Source organism: Blennius ocellaris, assembly GCF_963422515.1.
Source record: "Blennius ocellaris genome assembly, chromosome: 12".
Taxonomy (NCBI): Eukaryota; Metazoa; Chordata; class Actinopteri; order Blenniiformes; family Blenniidae; genus Blennius; species Blennius ocellaris.
In genome coordinates, this window is record NC_137661.1 from 28,581,973 (window position 1) to 28,604,886 (window position 22,914).

The 22,914-nt window shown below is 50.8% G+C and overlaps 1 protein-coding gene across 1 annotated transcript in view; it reads right to left on the reverse strand.

Annotated features, from left to right (window-relative positions):
• The window catches only part of nhsa (Nance-Horan syndrome a (congenital cataracts and dental anomalies)), a 60,513-nt gene that overhangs the window by 13,690 nt on the left and 23,909 nt on the right, over positions 1-22,914 (reverse strand). The window contains 2 exon segments of the mRNA XM_080506858.1: positions 660-787; positions 1,388-1,540. Of these exon segments, the coding sequence (XP_080362984.1) occupies positions 660-787; positions 1,388-1,540 (281 nt within the window).

A 22,914-nucleotide genomic window follows, 5' to 3' on the forward strand; every position in this document is an offset into this window, starting at 1 on the left:
TATTATATTATATTATATTATATTATATTATATTTTATATATTATATTATATTTTATTATATTATATATATTATATTATATTTTATATATTATATTATATTTTATACACGGTCAGCTGGTCGGTCACAGATTACCAATATCACACTGAGATGCAGCAAATAGAATTGATTTATGCATCTGTATGTGTGTAAACATACGTCTCTGTACGAGTGTGTGTTTATATGAATCTATGAATAATGTAGATAATTGACTGCATCCATATTCCTTTTCCCATGAAAACTGTTAGAAAACAGTGACGCCACCTGAAACTCCTGACCGGGTCCCTGGACCTCACCACCAGCGTCCAGCTGGTACTGAACCATGAGGTGTAGAAACTGGACAAGTCGGGTCTTAAACCTCCAGGTGGTCAAATAAACGTCTCACATGTAACTTCTGAGCACTTTGATGCTGAAACGTTGGTTCTCTGTGTCGCAGAACCGTTGTTTTGTGGCTGAATTCAGCAACGTTTGGTCCAAAAGGCTGAAACTGTTCTGCTTCTTCTAGTGTTTCTTCATTTCCTGGTTATTTCCTGCAGCAGCTTCAAACCTCGGAGGCGATTCAATCAGGACAATTAGTGACTGTGTTGTTTGGCTTGGTGGCCGACAGGAGAAGCGTCTCACCGTCGTCAAGGAGACCAGCTTGTCCTGCCTGGGGACCTGAGGGGGGGACAGGGGGGACAGGGGGGACAGGCTGGAGATGGAGATGGTGACCCTCCGCCCCCTGCTGGCTGATCGCCTCCTCTGGTGACCTGGAACACATTGTAGAAGACATCAACATCTACAACTCAGTGGAGGAGGAGGAGGAGGAGCAGGAGGAGGAGGAGGAGGAGCAGGAGGAGGAGGAGGAAGAGGAGGAGGAGGAGGAGGAGGAGATGGGGGAGGAGGAGGAGGAGGAAGAGGAGGAGGAGGAGGAGGAAGAGGAGGAGGAACATTTTTCTCTGTAGCGTTCCTGTAACAACCCATAATAACAGTCACCTTCACCACTAGTATTCTACTATGATCATCCTTGTTACCATGACAACCATCAGTCGTATCGTCAGGATTAGTTAATTGAGCAGCGGTGATTAATGAAAACTTAAAGTAATACTATATTTAGTAATACTATATTTAGTAATACTATATTTAGCCTGGCAAAGATCTCAGGCTTCAAATTGTGGGAATCCTCAGGATGCAGTTGCACCATGAGTCCACCAGGGGGCAGACAAGCACCAGAGTGACGAGGAGATGCAGGCTGTGCTGTGGTGGGAATCTGTCCCATAAGAGACTTGAACAGTGGCTCCTCCCCCAGCACGAGGCTCCTCCCCCAGCACGAGGCTCCTCCCCCAGCACCTGGCGGTCAGGGGCCTCACCTTGCTGCAGGGCCCACAGGCTGAAGCTGGCTTGCCTGTGCAGCTCCTCCACACATGGTGGGCGGGTGGAGGGGTGGAGGACGTCCCTCTGCTGGCACCAGGCGGCCTGGTAGTGTGTGGTCAGCTTACTCTCCACGTCCAGGGTGGACACGGCTGTGGACAGGGAGACAGGTGAGACAACAGAGACGCCACACTTCCGCTACAGGGAATCAGGAGTTCCAGTGAATCAGAGGTTCCAGTGAATCAGAGGTTCCAGTAAATCAGAGGTTCCAGTGAATCAGGAGTTCCAGTGAATCAGGAGTTCCAGTGAATCAAGGGTTCCAGTGAATCAGAGGTTCCAGTGAATCAGAGGTTCCAGTGAATCAGGAGTTCCAGTGAATCAGGAGTTCCAGTGAATCAGAGGTTCCAGTGAATCAAGGGTTCCAGTGAATCAAGGGTTCCAGTGAATCAGAGGTTCCAGTGAATCAGAGGTTCCAGTGAATCAGGAGTTCCAGTGAATCAGAGGTTCCAGTGAATCAGGAGTTCCAGTGAATCAGAGGTTCCAGTGAATCAAGGGTTCCAGTGAATCAGAGGTTCCAGTGAATCAGAGGTTCTAGTAAATCAGAGGTTCCAGTGAATCAGGGGTTCTAGTGAATTAGAGGTTCCAGTGAATCAGAGGGTCCAGTGAATCAGGAGTTACAGTGAATCAGGAGTTACAGTGAATCAGAGGTTCCAGTGAATCAGAGGTTCCAGTGAATCAGGGGTTCTAGTGAATTAGAGGTTACAGTGAATCAGAGGTTCCAGTGAATCAGGGGTTCCAGTGAATCAGAGGTTCCAGTAAATCAGAGGTTCCAGTGGTTCAGGGGTTCCAGTGAATCAGAGGTTCCAGTGAATCATGAGTTACAGTGAATCAGAGGTTCCAGTGAATCAGGAGTTCCAGTGAATCAGAGGTTAAAGTGAATCAGAGGTTCCAGTGAATCAGGGGTTCCAGTGAATCAGGAGTTACAGTGAGTCAGAGGTTCCAGTGAATCAAGGGTTCCAGTGAATCAGGAGTTACAGTGAGTCAGAGGTTCCAGTGAATCAAGGGTTCCAGTGAATCAGGAGTTCCAGTGAATCAGGAGCTCCTCCTCCTCCCTCCACACTCCTCCCTCCTCCTCCCTCCACACTCCTCCCTCCACACCTCCTCCCTCCGCCCTCCTCCTCCCTCCTCCTCCCTCCACACCTCCTCCCTCCACCCTCCTCCTCCCTCTGGAGGTCTATGACTTTATTTATTAATGGTCATTTAATGGTCATTTCATGATCAGCTGTCGCCCCAAACGAGGCCAAAGGAAACAGAAAGCCCTTCAGTCTCCTGACCTCCCAGCTTCTTTCTCCGTCAGTCTGCAGGAACTCCTCCCCTCCTTCTTTCTGTGACTCTTCTCTCAGGAAGAGTCACAGTAAATCTTCAGCCTGAATCTTAAAGGAGCAGCGACGGCGTGGAAATTCAAGGTTTTAGAAACTTTTCAGGGAATTTTCTGACCAGAATTCCTCAAATTCCTGAATCCTTTTACTGAGCCTGATCTAGTGAACCGCCTCCTCCTCTTGGGGGAGGAGGAGGAGGAGGAGGAGGAGGAGGAGGAGGAGGACCATACACTGTCAGGCTGCCTCTGCCTTGTCATTTCCTTGCCGTCTCACACAGGAGACGAACAAACACCTACAATTTGCCAGCGACTGTGAAAACTTCGCCGCGGGCGTCAGTCATTACGTTGATTTAGTTAAAATTGTAGACATGAAAGTATAAAATGTTCTTCATTCGGTTCTCTGATCAGTTTGTTGAAAACATGATCGCTAGAAGCTCCTGAAGCTTTCAGGTGTTTGAAACACTTTTAAAGGCCATGAAGCTGAAATCCAGACGATAAAACAATAAAGACAAAACATATTTGATAACCAGGGCGTCTCCTCTGGACCACAACCTTATTTGCGACTCTTATTAATCATTGTTTGTATTACTTTGTGTGATGAAGAGCTCCTGTTTGGGAATTAAAGCTTCTTTAAGGCGAAGGAGGTTTTATTATGAAAGGTTATGTTTGCATGGCTGCTTGACTAAAACTGACCTTCAAATTAAAGTTGTTAAGTGTGAGTATAGCTGCAGGGTTTCCATGGCAACACGTCTCATTCACACTCCACAGTGCATGTGAAACCAACAACAACAAACAACCACAGGAGATGAAGAGCAGCACCATCATCATCATCATCATCATCATCAGTAGCAGCCCAGCAGTCCTGGTGAACCAGACCCCTGGATGAAGAACCAGGTGAACCAGACCCCAGGATGAAGAACCAGACCCCAGGATGAAGAACCAGGTGAACCAGACCCCTGGATGAAGAACCAGGTGAACCAGACCCCTGGATGAAGAACCAGGTGAACCAGACCCCAGGATGAAGAACCAGGTGAACCAGACCCCAGGATGAAGAACCAGGTGAACCAGACCCCAGGATGAAGAACCAGACCCCAGGATGAAGAACCAGGTGAACCAGACCCCAGGATGAAGAACCAGACCCCAGGATGAAGAACCAGGTGAACCAGACCCCAGGATGAAGAACCAGACCCCAGGATGAAGAACCAGGTGAACCAGACCCCAGGATGAAGAACCAGGTGAACCAGACCCCAGGATGAAGAACCAGACCCCAGGATGAAGAACCAGGTGAACCAGACCCCAGGATGAAGAACCAGACCCCAGGATGAAGAACCAGACCCCAGGATGAAGAACCAGGTGAACCAGACCCCAGGATGAAGAACCAGACCCCAGGATGAAGAACCAGGCAGCCTCTCAGACCCGGGGCAGGATTTAGGTCCAAGATATGGAACTGGGCCGGCCTCAGCTCAGCAGAGACTCCTAGTCCCCTCCTGTCCGTCCTCTGCTCACCCCCCCCCCCCCCTCCAGCCCCTAGCCCCCACCCCCCCTCCCCACCCTGCCAGGGCTCCAGATGGCCCTCCAGACCCCCCAGCCTCCACTAATCTGCTGATACTGTGCTGCAGGATGAGAGTTAATCCAGACCGCTGGAACAACACTGACCTCTTGACCCACAATGGAGGATCTGCAGAGGAGCGGCACCAGAAGCACCGACGGTGGAGAGGGTCAGTATAGAGTCAGTATAGAGTCAGTATATAGAGTCAGTATAGAGGGTCAGTATAGAGGGTCACTATAGAGTCAGTATATAGAGTCAGTATAGAGTCAGCATAGAGGGTCAGTATAGAGTCGGTATAGAGGGTCAGTATAGAGTCAGCATAGAGGGTCAGTATAGAGTCGGTATATAGAGTCAGTATAGAGTCAGCATAGAGGGTCAGTATAGAGTCGGTATAGAGGGTCAGTATAGAGTCAGTATAGAGGGTCAGTATAGAGGGTCACTATAGAGAGTCAGTATAGAGGGTCACTATAGAGAGTCAGTATAGAGGGTCAGCATAGAGGGTCAGTATAGAGTCGGTATAGAGGGTCAGTATAGAGTCGGTATAGAGCGTCAGTATAGAGGGTCACTATAGAGAGTCAGTATAGAGCGTCAATATAGAGGGTCACTATAGAGTCAGTATAGAGGGTCACTATAGAGAGTCAGTATAGAGAGTCAGTATAGAGGGTCACTATAGAGAGTCAGTATAGAGCGTCAGTATAGAGGGTCACTATGAGTCAGTATAGAGGGTCACTATAGAGTCAGTATAGAGGGTCACTATAGAGTCAGTATAGAGGGTCACTATAGAGTCAGTATAGAGGGTCAGGATAGAGGGTCAGTATAGAGAGTCAGTATAGAGTCAGTATATTTAGTCAGCATAGAGGGTCAGTATAGAGTCAGTATAGAGGGTCAGTATAGAGTCAGTATAGAGGGTCACTATAGAGAGTCAGTATCTTGGGACTTGAGGGCAGGAACAGCAGGTAAATGTCGTCCAGTCACATGACGAGCGACTCCGAACATCCAGAGCCTGGAGCTCTACTTGGCCACGGCGGCGAGACGACAAACCAAACTGCTCACCGGAATGGAACCAGAGACCGACGGCAACCAAACGTCCACATTTCCTCCAAAAAGCTCCACTGAACCGAACGGTGGATCCAGCAGGAGAAAGTCCCCCCAGCCTGACGAGTCCCCCCACAAAGACCCGGGTCCTGAAGCCAGCAGACACGATAAGCCCGTGCCCCTGGTAATCCCCCCTGAGCCCCCGTCCAGCCAGCTGACGGCGCTGCTGCAGCAGCAGGTGGGGTTCTGCTCAGGACTGACGAGCACGTACATCATTATATATTAATACTTCATAAACTGCATGGAGAATATTATTAATTTATAGTGTGTATTTAAAATGTACTTGATGACATTTAAATAGCATATGATTAATATTCTCATTATATTATGTACATGTGTATAAACTGTATGTAAAACCTGTGTATAGAATATATTGTAAAAATAGTAATATGAGTTTAAAGAAAATGTTTGTGTGACCATGATTATCTAGAGCCTTGTTTTGTTTTCGGTGTGAATTTGTTTTTTGCTTCACCCTTCAGGCTCATTAGTTCATAACTGAGTGTCGTTTGTTCTTGTTATTTTGTTTTCTGCAGACCGCCAAAATAAAACTCAAATTCAAAATTCACCATCTCACACAACAACTTCACAATAAAAGCTTTTTCACAGCATTTTCAGCTCAAAGTCAGAAAACCTTTCATCTCATCCTCCAAAACCTTTCATCTCATCCTCCGAGAACAAAATGAGACGAAAACTAAACTGTTTGTTTGTTCAGCTGGTTTTTATAGTTTGAATTAAATGCCAAACAGTGACGTGTGATTTGTCAAATCAAAAGTAATGACATTTAAAAACATATTTAACTCTAGAAGCAGACGAGCTGAAGCCACCATGTGCAGTTTGAACGTTCACAACTTTGTCCTCAAAGACTTCAAAGTTCCTTTTAAATCGCTTGTTTCAGACTCTGAATTCCTTTAAAGTCCTTTAAAATGTGAGCCTGAAACAATAAAAGCACAGAGTGAAGAAGTGAAGCAGCTTCTCACTTCCTGGAGGACGAGGCGGCTTTTAGTGACACTGAACGTCATTAGTTTCTGTCCTCGCAGCTCACCTCCACCTCACCTCCACCTCACCTCCACCTCACCTCACCTCCCCTCCACCTCACCTCCCCTCCACCTCACCTCCCCTCCACCTCACCTCCACCTCACCTCACCTCCCCTCCACCTCACCTCCACCTTCAGCTCACCTCCAACTCACCTCACCTCCACCTCCCCCTTCAGCTCACGTCCACCTTCAGCTCACCTCCACCTCCACCTCCACCTCACCTCACCTCCACCTTCACCTCACCTCCAACTCACCTCACCTCCACCTCCACCTCACCTCAACTCCACCTCACCTCCAACTCACCTCACCTCCACCTCACCTCACCTCCCCTCCACCTTCAGCTCACCTCCACCTCACCTCCCCTCCACCTTCAGCTCCACCTCACGTCACCTCCACCTTCAGCTCAGCTCACCTCCACCTTCAGCTCACCTCCACCTCACCTCACCTCCAGCTCACCTCACCTCACCTCCACCTCACCTCACCTCACCTCACCTCCCCTCCCCTCCACCTTCAGCTCCACCTCACCTCACCTCACCTCCACATTCAGCTCAGCTCACCTCCACCTTCAGTTCACCTCAACCTTCAGCTCACCTCCATCTCACCCTCCCCTCCACCTTCAGCTCACCGCCACCTCACCTCCAGCTGAGCTCACCTCCACCTCACCCTCACCTCACCTCCACCTTCAGCTCACCTCACCTCACTTCCACCTCCACCTCACCTCCACCTGAGCTCACCTGGAGCTTTGATGTGGGTCAGCCGGGCCTTTGTGACGTCATGATTGAAGCTGCTTCTGGGAACCGGGAGGTTTTGTGGGCGGAGGAGGAACTAATGACCCGTTCCTGCAGACTGACGGAGGTCTTAGCGCCTGCAGGTGCAGCAGCAAACGTCTGCTGATCTGTAATCAAGCCGCTCCTCCACTGCCTTCAAGTCTCCGATAATTACGTAGCAGAGAAATGAAGAATCGTCGTGACAGAAGCTTCTAGATTTGGCTTCTTGAGAAAATACAGACGGAGGATTTTCTCATGCTGCTTTGTTCACTCTGCTTTCGTGTGTGTGTGTGTGTGTGTGTGTGTGTGTGTGTGTGTGTGTGTGTGTGTGTGTGTGTGTGTGTGTGTGTGTGTGTTGGACACCACCGCCTGTGTGTGCATGTGAAAACTTTGTCGCTGAATTACGCCGCGTAGGGAACTCCCCTCCGCCCCCCTCCCCCCCCCGCCCCGCCCCCCTCCACCCCCCCAGGACTGTGGAGCTGCAGGTCCACACATGAAAACACGTCTGGCGTTGAAATGAAGTCACACATTGAGGCGCCGCCTCAGTTTGGACCAGCGCCAATAAAGAGAAGGTCTGGGTGGAGGTGGAGACGGGAGGGTGGAGGTGGAGACGGGAGGGTGGAGGTGGAGACAGGAGGGTGGAGGTGGAGACAGGAGGGTGGGGGTGGAGACAGGAGGGTGGAGGTGGAGACAGGAGGGTGGAGGTGGAGACGGGAGGGTGGAGGTGAAGACGGGAGGGTGGAGGTGGAGACAGGAGGGTGGAGGTGGAGACAGGAGGGTGGAGGTGGAGACAGGAGGGTGGAGGTGAAGACAGAAGGGTGGAGGTGGAGACAGGAGGGTGGGGGTGAAGGCAGGAGGGTGGAGGTGGAGACAGGAGGGTGCAGGTGGAGACAGGAGGGTGGGGGTGGAGACAGGAGGGTGGAGGTGGAGACAGGAGGGGGGAGGTGGAGGCAGGAGGGTGGAGGTGAAGACAGGAGGGTTGAGGTGAAGACAGGAGGGTGGAGGTGGAGACAGGAGGGTGGAGACAGGAGGGTGGAGACAGGAGGGTGGAGACAGGAGGGTGGAGGTGGAGACAGGAGGGTTGAGGTGAAGACAGGAGGGTGGAGGTGGAGGCAGGAGGGTGGAGGTGGAGACAGGAGGGTGGAGGTGGAGACAGGAGGGGGAACCCCACCTTCTGGCCTCAGAGCTTTAAAGAGAAGGAAACGAGACTCTGGAGCTCAGAAGGTCTGAGACGTCCAGGGGGTCTTCCTGGTTCTGCTGCTGGTACCAGAGCCTGACCTCTTGACCTCTTGACCTCTTGACCTCCAGACTCCTCGTCACCAGGCGACCGGTCAGCTGACAGGAGGAAACTTCCTGTTCTGCTCACTCTCAGGTTGATCAGCTGGTCCAGCAGGAGACCAGGACTGGTTCCAGGTCTGCTGATCAGGACAGACGAGGCGAGACAAAGACAAAGACAAAGACAAAGACAAAGACAAAGACAAAGACAAAGACAAAGACAAAGTCCCAGCGTCTCTCTGAAGAACACTTCAAATTCCTTGTGGTCTTAAACCAGCAGGACGCTCGTTTCACAGCTGGTTTGCAGCCGAGGCCTCCAGAGGCGTCACTTCAGTCCTAATGGGGCCTAACGGGCCCCCGCTGGTCCTGGACCAGGTCCAGGCTGGTCAGCCTCAGCAGAGGAGGACGGGGGCGGGTCTGGGTGGGTCTGGGGGGGGCTGGGCGGGTCTGGGGGTTTCCGGACCCTCCAGGTACACCTGGGTGATTAGTCTCCCAGGTGACTATAGACGACCTTTGACCTTTGGCCTTTTGTTGGTCTGAGTTCCCGTCGCTCAGGACCTTCAGAGGGGTGGGGGGGGGGGGGGGGGGGGGGGGTCACAGGTGACCAGGAGGAGAGTCTCCAGCCTTCCTGGGAAGACAGGACGTGTCAAAGACAACGAGGAGGACAACCCCCCCCCCCCCCCCCCCCCCCAGAAACACACCACAGGAAGGTGTTTAATAAAAAGTGTTTACTGCTGCAGAACAAGATGGAGAGAACAAGAAACCCCAGAAAAGACAAGGACAGAGACGTTCCTGGTCTGTCTCTCTTCATGTCTCACACAGTAACGTCCTCCATCGGCCCGACGTTGCGTCACAGAATCAAACCGTCAAGCGTGACGACGTGAAGCCCAGTTGTTTTCATGAACGTACATGTGGAATAAATCAGTTGTATTAAAGGTGCCAGAGTGTTTCACTCCTTCATGTCGCTCACTGAACTGTTTAGAAATAGAACTTTTCATTGCTCGACTGTTTTTACAGAAGATTATGAAACACACTTTTTTAAACTGTGACTTTTTATAGTCACGTTGTTGTTCTAGAATCAAATTCTGTTGAAAGTGTAAAACTGACTCAAAATAACAAGCTATCCCAGGTAATACTGATAAAACAAAAACAAAAAACGGAAAAGGCAAAAGAATTTCTCAATCTTATGGTTTCATTCTTATGTAAAATGTGTTATTATCAGAAAAGTGACATAAGGTTTCAAACTGAGGCCCTGTTTACATGTGACGTGTGTGTGTGTGTGTGTGTGTGTGTGTGTGTGTGTGTGTGTGTGTGTGTGTGTGTGTGTGTGTGTGTGTGTGTGTGTGAGTGTGTGTGTGTGTGTGTGTGTGTGAGCGTCATCAGGAAGGAGTGGCGGTTTTGTTGAACTGGAAATTCCGAGCAAAGGACTTTTCTTTACTTCCTCCAGACCAACGCACTTTATTCTTTGTCAGTCTTTATTTGATCATTATTATTATTATGATTATGATTTATTTATTTCCTCTTCTGTTGTTCATTAGACTCAATTAGATTCAAGGGTTCGTTAATCCCTGCAGCTCCTGACGGAGAACTCAGACCTGCTGCTCTTCTTCCACTCAGACTTGTTCTTGGACAAACTCTCACTTTACTTCCTTTTCTATCCTCATGTTCCACAATCAGCTGTGAGCGGAGAACCTGCTGGGTCACCTGAGCCTCTGAAGTCCCTCCATCACCTCTCGTGTGTCTGTTGTTCCTCTAACATGTGATCTGCTCAGTGTTGAGAAGAGAACAAACAGTAACAGAGTCTGGGTGGAGGAGCTGCGGAGCTCCTCCACCACCAGCACAGAATAGAACCTTTATAGGTCAGACATGGAAAAGCACAACATTTCCCCTGAGGTGGAGGAAGTCTGGCAATAGACGGTCCTCTTCACTGTGGTTCACTGTGACTCACTGTGATTCACTGTGGTTCACTGTGGTTCACTGTGATTCACTGTGATTCACTGTGGTTCACTGTGACTCACTGTGATTCACTGTGGTTCACTGTGGTTCACTGTGATTCACTGTGGTTCACTGTGATTCACTGTGATTCACTGTGGTTCACTGTGGTTCACTGTGATTCACTGTGGTTCACTGTGATTCACTGTGGTTCACTGTGACTCACTGTGGTTCACTGTGATTCACTGTGGTTCACTGTGGTTCACTGTGGTTCACTGTGATTCACTGTGGTTCACTGTGGTTCACTGTGATTCACTGTGGTTCACTGTGGTTCACTGTGATTCACTGTGACTCACTGTGACTCACTGTGACTCACTGTGGTTCACTGTGGTTCACTGTGATTCACTGTGGTTCACTGTGATTCACTGTGATTCACTGTGGTTCACTGTGGTTCACTGTGACTCACTGTGATTCACTGTGACTCACTGTGACTCACTGTGATTCACTGTGGTTCACTGTGATTCACTGTGATTCACTGTGGTTCACTGTGACTCGCTGTGATTCACTGTGGTTCACTGTGATTCACTGTGGTTCACTGTGGTTCGCTGTGATTCGCTGTGATTCACTGTGGTTCACTGTGGTTCGCTGTGATTGGCTGTGATTTACTGTGATTGGCTGTGATTGGCTGTGATTGGCTGTGATTCACTGTGATTCACTGTGATTGGCTGTGATTGGCTGTGATTCACTGTGATTCACTGTGATTGGCTGTGATTCACTGTGATTGGCTGTGATTCACTGTGATTGGCTGTGATTCACTGTGATTGGCTGTGATTCACTGTGATTGGCTGTGATTGGCTGTGATTGGCTGTGATTGGCTGTGACTCACTGTGGTTCACTGTGATTCACTGTGGTTCACTGTGATTCACTGTGGTTCACTGTGGTTCACTGTGATTCACTGTGGTTCACTGTGATTCACTGTGATTCACTGTGGTTCACTGTGGTTCACTGTGGTTCACTGTGGTTCACTGTGATTGGCTGTGGTTCACTGTGATTCACTGTGATTGGCTGTAGGTTCCCAGACAGACAGGCAGGCAGGCAGACAGACAGACAGAGAGACAGACAGAGAGACAGACAGACAGACAGACAGACAGACAGTCTCTGTTCTGTTGGTCCCACACTGCCATTGTGTGTGTTATTATGAGCTTTGTGTCTCCATGGAAACGGTGCATGTGCACAGAGGCGTCGTACCCCAGCCGTGCAAAGTAAAGTCTGAACACATGAGGCCTGCAGATGTGCCCTTGAGCAGCGGTGGGAGATTCTAGGTGACTAAATGTACAGAAATAGAACCGACACTTCAACGTGTAGAGACACAGGTTCTAACAGTACTTACCTATTGGTGGTTGGCAGGAAAACACAGGATGTGGAAACATGGAAGAGAAAGAAGAGAAAACACGTCAGCTGAGTGCAGCGAGGTACTACTTCTACTTTAACAAAGTATTTAATCGTCTCTTCATCACAAGATGCTGCGGCTCATTTCATCAGGGGTCCTTTGTCCCTCATAGAAAATGTGGTGATGCGTTCAGGCGGCCCCGAACAGGAAGCAGCCGTCCTCACCTCCACCCTAATCTCCACACTGGCTTTCTCTTTTGACACCACCTTACGGACGCCAGACTCGGACGGGGGCCGGCTCACGTGTCGGCCCCCTCCCACCGAGGACACTGACGTCTGGGGGGGGGGGGGGGGGGGGCAGGAAAATAAAGGGCTGAGCCGAGAAAGTAGGACCGACTCTTGAATAGGCCGGAGAACCCCAGAGGGCCCTTCATGTAAGTGCTTGGTGAGTGGAGGGGTGGAGGGGTGGAGGAGTGGAGGGGTGGAGGAGTGGAGGAGTGGAAGGGTGGAGGGCCTGGGGGCCAGACGCCAGCTCACTGAGCGACTGGGGGCTGGCTCCGCCCCCTGAAAGAGCAAATATTCTTTGTGGTCATAAAGCAATGGCTAAAGAGTGGATGTGCTCTTTTCTCGGTGCTTTCTGTTCTTTCCCTTCATGCTTCCTTCTCTTCCCAGGACCCACGTCTTATTGGCCCCTCAGGCCCTCAACGGCCCCTCTGGGACTGTGCAGTCACAGTGTTTTACCACCCTGTGATGTCTTGACGTATCATTAGTGGGTGTAGGACACATGTAGGACACATGTAGGACACATGGAGGACACTCTGCTGGGCAGCTGGGACAGTTTGACACAAACACAACAGACGGCAGAGCTGACCAACAGGCTGGATGTGAGATTTAACTGATGCTAACTGATGCTAACTGATGTTAACTGATGCTAACTGATGTTAACTGATGTTAACCACCAGCTGTCCAGAACGTTAAATCACACAGAGACAAACTGGTTGATTGTTGGTACAAGATCCCAAAGTTCTAAATGTCATTTCTATCGAAACAAGCAGAAAAAAAACCTTCATGGTTTCTTTGCTTTGGTAAAACTGCAGGATAAATAATTAACACGCGTAAAAATATCTAAAACGTCGGTCGGTATCTACCTACTCTACCTACCTACCTACCTACCTACCTACCTACCTACCTACCTACCTACCTACCCTACCCTACTCTACCCACCTACCTATTAAAGGCTTGGACCTTGTAAAGTGCCATCTGTTCTCAGAGACAGTCAAATCCCCATAATGACCTGATGTTCAGTCAGTTCCTCAGATTAGCGTCACGTTGTTTACTGAGACTGTCTAGAAAACCGGCAGCAGGAGAAAGTGATCAACACGGACTAGACATTCAGTGTCTTTCTCAGTTTTACTCTTTATGTTTGACCTTTTCCTCACTTCCTGGTCCGGGGCCTTGATGGCCTTTAGCCATCTCGTTGGTCCGGGGCCTTGATGGCCTTTAGCCATCTCGTTGGTCCGGGGCCTTGATGGCCTTTAGCCATCTCGTTGGTCCGGGGCCTTGATGGCCTTTAGCCATCTCGTTGGTCCGGGGCCTTGATGGCCTTTAGCCATCTCGTTGGTCCGGGGCCTTGATGGCCTTGATGGCCTTTAGCCATCTCGTTGGTCCGGGGCCTTGATGGCCTTTAGCCATCTCGTTGGTCCGGGGCCTTGGTGGCCTTGATGGCCTTTAGCCATCTCGTTGGTCCGGGGCCTTGATGGCCTTGATGGCCTTTAGCCATCTCGTTGGTCCGGGGCCTTGATGGCCTTTAGCCATCTCGTTGGTCCGGGGCCTTGGTGGCCTTTAGCCATCTCGTTGGTCCGGGGCCTTGGTGGCCTTTAGCCATCTCGTTGGTCCGGGGCCTTGGTGGCCTTTAGCCATCTCGTTGGTCCGGGGCCTTGGTGGCCTTTAGCCATCTCGTTGGTCCGGGGCCTTGATGGCCTTTAGCCATCTCGTTGGTCCGGGGCCTTGATGGCCCTTAGCCATCTCGTTGGTCCGGGGCCTTGGTGGCCTTTAGCCATCTCGTTGGTCCGGGGCCTTTATGGCCTTGGTGGCCTTTAGCCATCTCGTTGGTCCGGGGCCTTGATGGCCTTTAGCCATCTCGTTGGTCCGGGGCCTTGATGGCCTTTAGCCATCTCGTTGGTCCGGGGCCTTGGTGGCCTTTAGCCATCTCGTTGGTCCGGGGCCTTGGTGGCCTTTAGCCATCTCGTTGGTCCGGGGCCTTGGTGGCCTTTAGCCATCTCGTTGGTCCGGGGCCTTGATGGCCTTGATGGCCTTTAGCCATCTCGTCCTCTGAACGTCAGCAGCAGCAGTTATTTACAGTCCAATAAGAAAACAAGCACCGAAGCCTGAAGTCAGTGAAAACACGAGGCTCAACATGAACGAGTGAGGAAAACCGGCCGCGTCCCAAAGAAAACAACGTGTTGTTGTAAAGTGCTTCATCCAGCCTGCAGGTTTCGTACCTGACAGCATCTGGGAGGAAATTAAATTCGACGCACAAACATCAAGACATCCGTGGTTTTGCCTTGGGGCCAAAAGGCAGAAAGGCTTTACAGCCGCTACGCTTCAGACCACTGCAGAAAGTTACCTAACCATGAATTTCTGACATAAACGTCCTCCTTTATTTATAAATACGTCTCTTCTGGGCACAGTCTGTGTGGCAGAGCTGCTGTGGGCGTGTCCGTCACTCTGGGTGGCTGCATGCCGGACCACCGGCGCTGCAGAGCTGCAGGGAACTCGTCTTCTCCCGGCCTCCAACATTCCACCACATGGCTTTTCTCAACACACGGCGAGTCGGAGGCAGAAACCGCAGGACGAGTCCGACCGACGTCCGGATCCCCGGGATCAGACCGGGAACTGGTTTCTCCCTCAGTTTGCACGGAGAACCTCCGAGGAACTGCAGAGTCGGCTGAATCTCCGCTATACAATTACGTCTCCTCTGCAGCGACACACGAGTCCAGAGTGAAAACAAGCTGCTCGTGGTGAAGATAATAAATGACCCTGAAAACCTCCATTATCACCGACGCTGCAGTGGAAACTCTTTATTTCCTGGAGTTCTGCACACGTGTGACTGAAACGCGAACCAGACCGAGGAGAAAGAGCGACAGAAAGACGTGTCTCGGCAGAGAGACGGGCCGTAAGCACAACCAGTGTGTTTCCCTGAAAGCACCTGTGGGACCTGCAGCCAAGTCATAAAAACACACGAGCCCTTAAATCTACTCTGCATCGCTGCAGAGGTCGCGACCCCTGGAGAGCAAATACAACATCTGTGTCCTGTTGCTGCCGAGGCCCCGGAATCTGGAAAGGTTTGGACTTTAAGTTCAAAACTCCTCCGCAGAAAGAAGCAGAGGATCAGGATCAGGATCAGGATCAGGATCAGGATCAGCCCATCCAGCTGAACAAACAGCTCCGGCAGCACGGAGTGGTTGAGGAGGGTGTGTCTCACACAAACACACACACACACACACACACACACACACACACACACACACACACACACACACACACACACACACACACACACACACACACACACACACACACACACACACACACACACACACAGAGGCGTCGCCCCTCAGTCAAAATGCAGTATTTTATTTCATCATGTAGTTTTCAGTCTATGATTTGTTCAAAACTCCACTGACTTGTTAAAACCACAATGAACCGTTTTAGAAAATCAAATTCCGAGTTTTCAGTGGTCCCTTTTTAAAAAAAAAAAAGTTTCCGGAGGTCCTTGAACGCACCACATGATCAGCATCTGACGTCATCGTATCAATCCGCCACAAAGAGGAGCCAGCGGCTGCATGTCTTCAGTCACGTCTCACGTTTCACTGACGTCACGATGGCTCAGAGAAACGGCTAAACACGCCCCCCAGAATATCGCACGGGTTGTATTTAAGTGTAAATCTGAGGCACACAAATATAAACCTGCATTTAAAAAAAAAAAAACTAACAAAGGGAAAAACAAACTATTAAATTGTTTAAAAAGTCTAAAGTTGTGATAAACATTCTGACTTTTTTCAGCTGCTGCACAAAAACTCAAACTTCGTCTCACTTTCCAGCGCGAAGAACATTTCTACTCGACTCTCTAATCCTGCAAACATGCAGATCAAAGGCTTGTAATTTGACACCAGTCTCAACGTCCCTGGAGTCTGAAGTCTCTGTGGACTAACCTCAGCACAACAAGCTGAATGTTTGAAAACCCTTGAAGTTTCCTCCTGAAATGAGTTTTTGCTCAAAGTTAATATGCAACTCAATGACAATTATGATAGAAAATACTGGAGAAAATACCAGATTCTCTTTAAAACGACCTCCGATCTATGGCTGATATGCCAAATGAAAAAAAAAAAGAATTACATTTTTTTTTTTAAAATAACATAAAATGATAATTAGAAAATTTGGCACAAACTTAGGAATGGACATTTTAGAAAATCCAAAAAGCCTCAGTTGTCTGGAAATGTGTCATTTCTTTTTCTTTTCCACAAAAACTAAATATGTGAAAACACCAGGATACAGTACATCTTAGAAATGATCACCATACAAGTACATTTTGTATTTATTAGGGACTATTTCTGAAAGACTGATATATATATATATATATATATATATATATAATGTGTTGGGTTGTTTTGACTTGACAACAGAGTTTCTTTAACAAAAAATATCACCGTAATAAAAACTTAATCATGTATCACAACTACTTGGGCTCATCATACACCATGTTACACACACACACACACACACACACACACACACACACACACACACACACACACACACACACACACACACACACACACACACACACACACACACACACACACACACACACACACACACACACACACACGTGACGCGGTTGACTGACAGGTTGTCAGATGTGACCAGAAGTGAGGGTGGAGTTACCGAGCGCCTTCTGCAGTTACACGTCTGGGGTGACGGCGTTCCCACCGAGCCGCGAGGCGGCTGGTGAGACGAGGGTCTGCGCTACACGACTGGCGCCGCCACGCTCAGAAACCGTATCCCCCGCCAGCGACTGGGTGTCGGTTCGAGGCCGCGGGCACGACGGCCGCCCGGCCGGACGAAATGTCAGAAGTCAGCTGGAAGCCTGAGATCCAGAACATCCTGAAGCCCCGAGCTGAATGTGAGCAGCTGCTTTGTCTTTTATAGTGTTGGAGCTCCTCAGGTGGCTGTTCCCAGTAGAGGAGGCCGTGGTTCCCAGTAGAGGAGGCCGTGGTTCCCAGTAGAGGAGGCCGTGGTTCCCAGTAGAGGAGGCCGCGGTTCCCAGTAGAGGAGGCCGCTGTTCCCAGTAGAGGAGGCCGTTGTTCCCAGTAGAGGAGGCCGTTGTTCCCAGTAGAGGAGGCCATGGTTCCCAGTAGAGGAGGCCGTTGTTCCCAGTAGAGGAGGCCGTGGTTCCCAGTAGAGGAGGCCGTGGTTCCCAGTAGAGGAGGCCGCTGTTCCCAGTAGAGGAGGCCGCTGTTCCCAGTAGAGGAGGCCGTTGTTCCCAGTAGAGGAGGCCGTTGTTCCCAGTAGAGGAGGCCATGGTTCCCAGTAGAGGAGGCCGTTGTTCCCAGTAGAGGAGGCCGTGGTTCCCAGTAGAGGAGGCCGTGGTTCCCAGTAGAGGAGGCCGTTGTTCCCAGTAGAGGAGGCCGTGGTTCCCAGTAGAGGAGGCCGTTGTTCCCAGTAGAGGAGGCTGTGGTTCCCATAGAGGAGGCCGTGGTTCCCAGTAGAGGAGGCCGTTGTTCCCAGTAGAGGAGGCCGTGGTTCCCAGTAGAGGAGGCCGTTGTTCCCAGTAGAGGAGGCCATGGTTCCCAGTAGAGGAGTCCGTTGTTCCCAGTAGAGGAGGCCGTGGTTCCCATAGAGGAGGCCATGGTTCCCAGTAGAGGAGTCCGTTGTTCCCAGTAGAGGAGTCCGTTGTTCCCAGTAGAGGAGGCCGTTGTTCCCAGTAGAGGAGGCCATGGTTCCCAGTAGAGGAGGCCGTTGTTCCCAGTAGAGGAGGCTGCTGTTCCCAGTTCTACGGGGCCCTCTAGTGGACCTGGTCCACTAGAGGGCCCCGTGGTCCACTGGAGGGGCTCCAGGTCCACTAGAGGGGCTCCAGGTCCACTGGAGGGGCTCCAGGGCCACTAGCGGGCCCCCTGGTCCACTGGAGGGGCTCCAGGCCCACTAGAGGGGCTCCAGGGCCACTAGCGGGCCCCCTGGTCCACTAGAGGGGCTCCAGGGCCACTGGAGGGACTCCAGGTCTGAGGTCTGGATTGATGGTATTCAAGTCAAGCTATCAACAGACGCAGCATCGAGCGACTTGGCTGCTTGGTTGGAATGAAAAACGAGCCGACAATCTGTCATCGTGTCGTTTATGAGACTCACTTCCTGATTTACAGAGTCCCCCAGCAGGCCCTCCTCTTTTTGCTCCATTTGGGCTCCACCAGCTCCAGTGTGCTGCAAGTGAAGCTGTGAAACTTCACTTGGTTCACCGAATGTGTCTTTCTGCTGTCTGGAGTCCAGCGGTGGGCCTGAGAACCACCTGAGAACCGCCTGAGAACCACCTGAGAACCGCCTGAGAACCACCTGAGAACCGCCTGAGAACCACCTGAGAACCGCCTGAGAACCGCCTGAGAACCGCCTGAGAACCACCTGAGACTCTAAACTCTAAACTCCACTTCTCTCTGGCTCTTCTGGATGAACGTCTCATTGTGAGGATTTTTACGACCAGACGTCAGAATACCGTAGAATCCAGTGACTAAACCTGTTAGGACTTGATATGACTTGTGTTCTCCTTCGTGAAGGTCTGGTGTGGTTCCACTGTTTGTCTACAGACCACAGGACATCAGGTCAACATGAAACACCACAATGTTGGTGAGTATTGTACAAATACACATCAGCTGAGTGGAGGATCGTAACGTTCATGTCGGAGTGTCTCTCGTGCTAAAAAGACTGAAAATGTCCAATCAGGCCTCATGCAGGACATGAGAGACCAGAACTGGACCCTGGTCTCTCATTCTCATGTCATGACATGAAGAACCCACAACGTACACATGAGAGGAAAATACAGCAGCAGGATGGAACCGTGTGAAGTTCTCCTTCTGACGATCAACAACGTGGCAGTGAAGTGTTGAAGACCAGAGAAGCTCGAAGTTCTCATGAGGAACTTGTTCGTGTTCTGCTGAGGAAAGTTCAGTTCTTCACTACGAGATCCTCCCTGGAGGAACCCTCCTAGATCCTCCCTGGAGGAACCTGAGATCCTCCCTGGAGGAACCCTCCCCGATCCTCCCCGGAGGAACCCCCCGGAGGAACCCTCCCAGCTCCTCCCCGGAGGAACCTGAGATCCTCCCCGGAGGAACCCCCCGGAGGAACCCTCCCAGCTCCTCCCCGGAGGAACCTGAGATCCTCCCCGGAGGAACCCCCCGGAGGAACCCTCCCAGCTCCTCCCCAGAGGAACCTGAGATCCTCCCTGGAGGAACCCCCCGGAGGAACCCTCCCAGCTCCTCCCCGGAGGAACCTGAGATCCTCCCTGGAGGAACCCCCCGGAGAAACCCTCCCAGCTCCTCCCCGGAGGAACCTGAGATCCTCCCTGGAGGAACCCCCCGGAGGAACCCTCCCAGCTCCTCCCCGGAGGAACCCTCCCCGATCCTCCCCGGAGGAACCCTCCCAGATCCTCCCCAGAGGAACCCCCCGGAGGAACCCTCCCAGCTCCTCCCCAGAGGAACCTGAGATCCTCCCTGGAGGAACCCCCCGGAGGAACCCTCCCAGCTCCTCCCCAGAGGAACCTGAGATCCTCCCTGGAGGAACCCCCCGGAGGAACCCTCCCAGCTCCTCCCCAGAGGAACCTGAGATCCTCCCCGGAGGAACCCCCCGGAGGAACCCCCCAGAGGACCCTCCCAGCTCCTCCCCAGAGGAACCTGAGATCCTCCCTGGAGGAACCCCCCGGAGGAACCCTCCCAGCTCCTCCTCACAGAGAAAAGGATCAAACTCTCACTGCCTCTGTTTATGTTTCATTCCCTCTCCTGCCAGTCGGCTGCTCGCCTCTCTGCTCTGTGATGCCAGGAGTTTTTACCTTATATAGAGAAGAGCCCAGCTCCCAGCAGACCCCCCCCCCCAGCATGAGGACCAACTAGCCATAGGGGGGCAATGGAGGGGGAGGGGGGCATCTGGGAAAGGCCGAGCTGTGCAGGGATCAGCAGGGAATTTCTTCATTACTTTCTGAAGCTCTGCTTCTCCTCTGAGCACTAAACAGGGTTTTTCTACCTTTTTGAGCCAAGACACACTTTTGTCTTTGTAAAACTCTGGAGTCACGCCTCCACCTGAACATGTTAAACTCTGTAGCCTCTATTAACAATATAAAGTCTTTCTCATCACAGTTTTATCAACAGGAATCCAGTAAATCCAGAAAGCAAGGACTTTTTTTAATAGTGCCTCCCTCAGTGTGAAACCTGGACCTGATGGATGAAGAGCTGAGATCCTGGTTTTCAAAAACTTCTCCATCACTGTCACTGACACAGTACTTTGATACAAGATGGTAGCAGGAGGTGGAGATGAACCACACTGACGTCTGTCACTTTACATTTCACCCGCAAAGTTCTGTGCTGCCCTCTAGTGGTGAAGAGTATTTATACAGGATTACTCTGCAACACACTGTCGCTGTGAGAGTAAAGGTTGTTTTAGAAAAAAATGTGAAATGTGATCATTTCCCCTGACGATCTGGAGGAAACACCAGAGGGTGAAGAACACTGTTCTAGAGGAAGCCTGCTGGACGTTCTCTGACGTTCTCTGACGTTCTGAGCAACATTCACACATGAGCCCCAACGTGTGAAGCAGCACTTCAGCGTTCTGTGTCTGTTGACAAACATCCAGTTCCAGTTCAAACTCCCTCTGTGACGAACGAGTCGGTCTGGAGAAACTCTGCTTCGTCCCTCCTCCGAGACGTGAGACCCAACGTCCTGCAGCGTCTCTCTACAAACCAGAGAAGAAGAGCGAGGCTCCCACTGGAAGTGCTTCAGGTGGAGCTGAGGCCCAGGTGGTTTTGTTCTCAACACAGGAAAATATGTGCTGCGGCTAGAAACCAGCGCTGACGTTGAACCACTGAGCATCACCTCGCCGTCACATCCAGGGTTCCCTACGGAACGTTTGTACCACGGTGGTTCTGGTGTTTTAAAGTGTGCCACCAGACCTGAAGGGGAAACGGAAACAAACTCCGTCAATATTGTTGTTGTGCTGAAGCTCAAATGTAAACATGTCTTTATAGAGGCGATCGACACTTTTAGTGTTCGATTGAAGTTTGTTTGTTTTTCAAAATGTTCTTTGGAAACTCAGCCTGTTAATCTCTACATGTAGGGAACCTTAAAGTTCATTATATCACATATTCACACCACCACTGGGAGCAGCTTAGAGTTCAGCGTCTTGCTCAAGGACACTTTGACAAGCGGACGGGGGAGATGGGGAATCGAACACGCAACCTTCAGTTTGAGAGACGAGCCCAAAGTGGCTCTGCCGGCAGGAAGGACGTGTTTTAAGAAGCTGCGCTGCTTTTCAGAAGGAACCTTCAATGATTTAAACGTGTGCTTCCAATCTTTACATTTCCTGAACCATCGTCTCCGCACGCCAAAGTCTGTCTTCTAGTCAACCTGATTCAATGAAAGTCCCAAAATAACAACAAAAAACAAACAAACAAGGACATGTTTAGGACTGCTAAACATGTCAACAATATAAAATGTGTGGAAATTGAAACTAATTCATTAAAGATTCTGTTTTAAAACCAAATCATAAAATTCCTTGATCGTCCTGCAGAGTTTCCCTCCAAACTGGAAACATGATCCAGAGGCTGATTGTTGGAACCACAGCTGGGCCCAGGAGGGTTCCAGGTCCTGCAGGCTGGACCCTCTCCAGACCAGGACGGAGAACCAGGACTGGAACCGCCACTTAGCAGCAAACTCACTTTTCCACTCGTCAGGAGCAGCAAAGTTCCTGATGGAACGTTTCCACATTGAGCAGAATCCCAGACGGTGAGAACCACAGAAGGTGGTCTGTCCTGAGGAACCGTCCCACTGCTTCCTTCCTTTAGTGACGGCGAGTCGCCGGACGACCGACGCGGCGAAGCACGAGGCTGCAAGGAGCCGCAGGAAGCCGCTAACCGGCGCCATGGAAACGGGAGTCCCTCGCAAATTGAAACCATACAGAAGAGGGCGGGAGTGGAGGCCAGCACGCGCTCCTGGTATGACGTAATCCACCGCGCTTCGGTATTCCTGCAGTTGTAAACAAGAGCAGTGCGTCGGGGAGCTGGAGGGAATCCAGCTGCTGCAGTCGTTTGTCCACAGTCACGACCTGCAGGAGTCTCACTTCGTGTGTCGAAGGTTTGTCCGGGAAGGAAGGAAATAAAAACACTCATTAGTGCTGAAAAGATCAAGGGTCAAGTCTGAGGCTCCAGCTTTGCTCCGGGATTGATTGATTGATTGATTGATTGATTGATTGGACACTAAACTGGAAGCTGACACTCCATGGCCTCATCCTCTTCAGTTCTCAAACAAACTATCCAGGAGATTCAACAACTCTTGTTTTCCACAGAACAGCCGACATGATGGACGTCTGGCTGCTTCACTAGCAACAGAACTCAGTGAAACCCCGATTCAGGCTGCGGACCGACGGAACTCTGACAAGCTGCCGTCACAACTTCCTGTCCAATCAGAGCCTGGATCGTCTGACGACTCCTGAACGACTCCAGAACGACACCTGAACGACTCCTGAACGACTCCAGAACGACACCAGAACGACTCCTGAACGACTCCAGAACGACTCTAGAACGACTCCAGAACGACTCCAGAACGACTCCAGAACGACTCCAGAACGACTCCTGAACGACACCTGAACGACTCCTGAACGACACCAGAACGACTCCAGAACGACTCCTGAACGACACCTGAACGACTCCAGAACGACTCCTGAACGACTCCAGAACGACACCTGAACGACTCCAGAACGACTCCAGAACGACTCCTGAACGACTCCAGAACGACTCCTGAACGACACCTGAACGACACCTGAACGACTCCTGAACGACTCCAGAACGACTCCTGA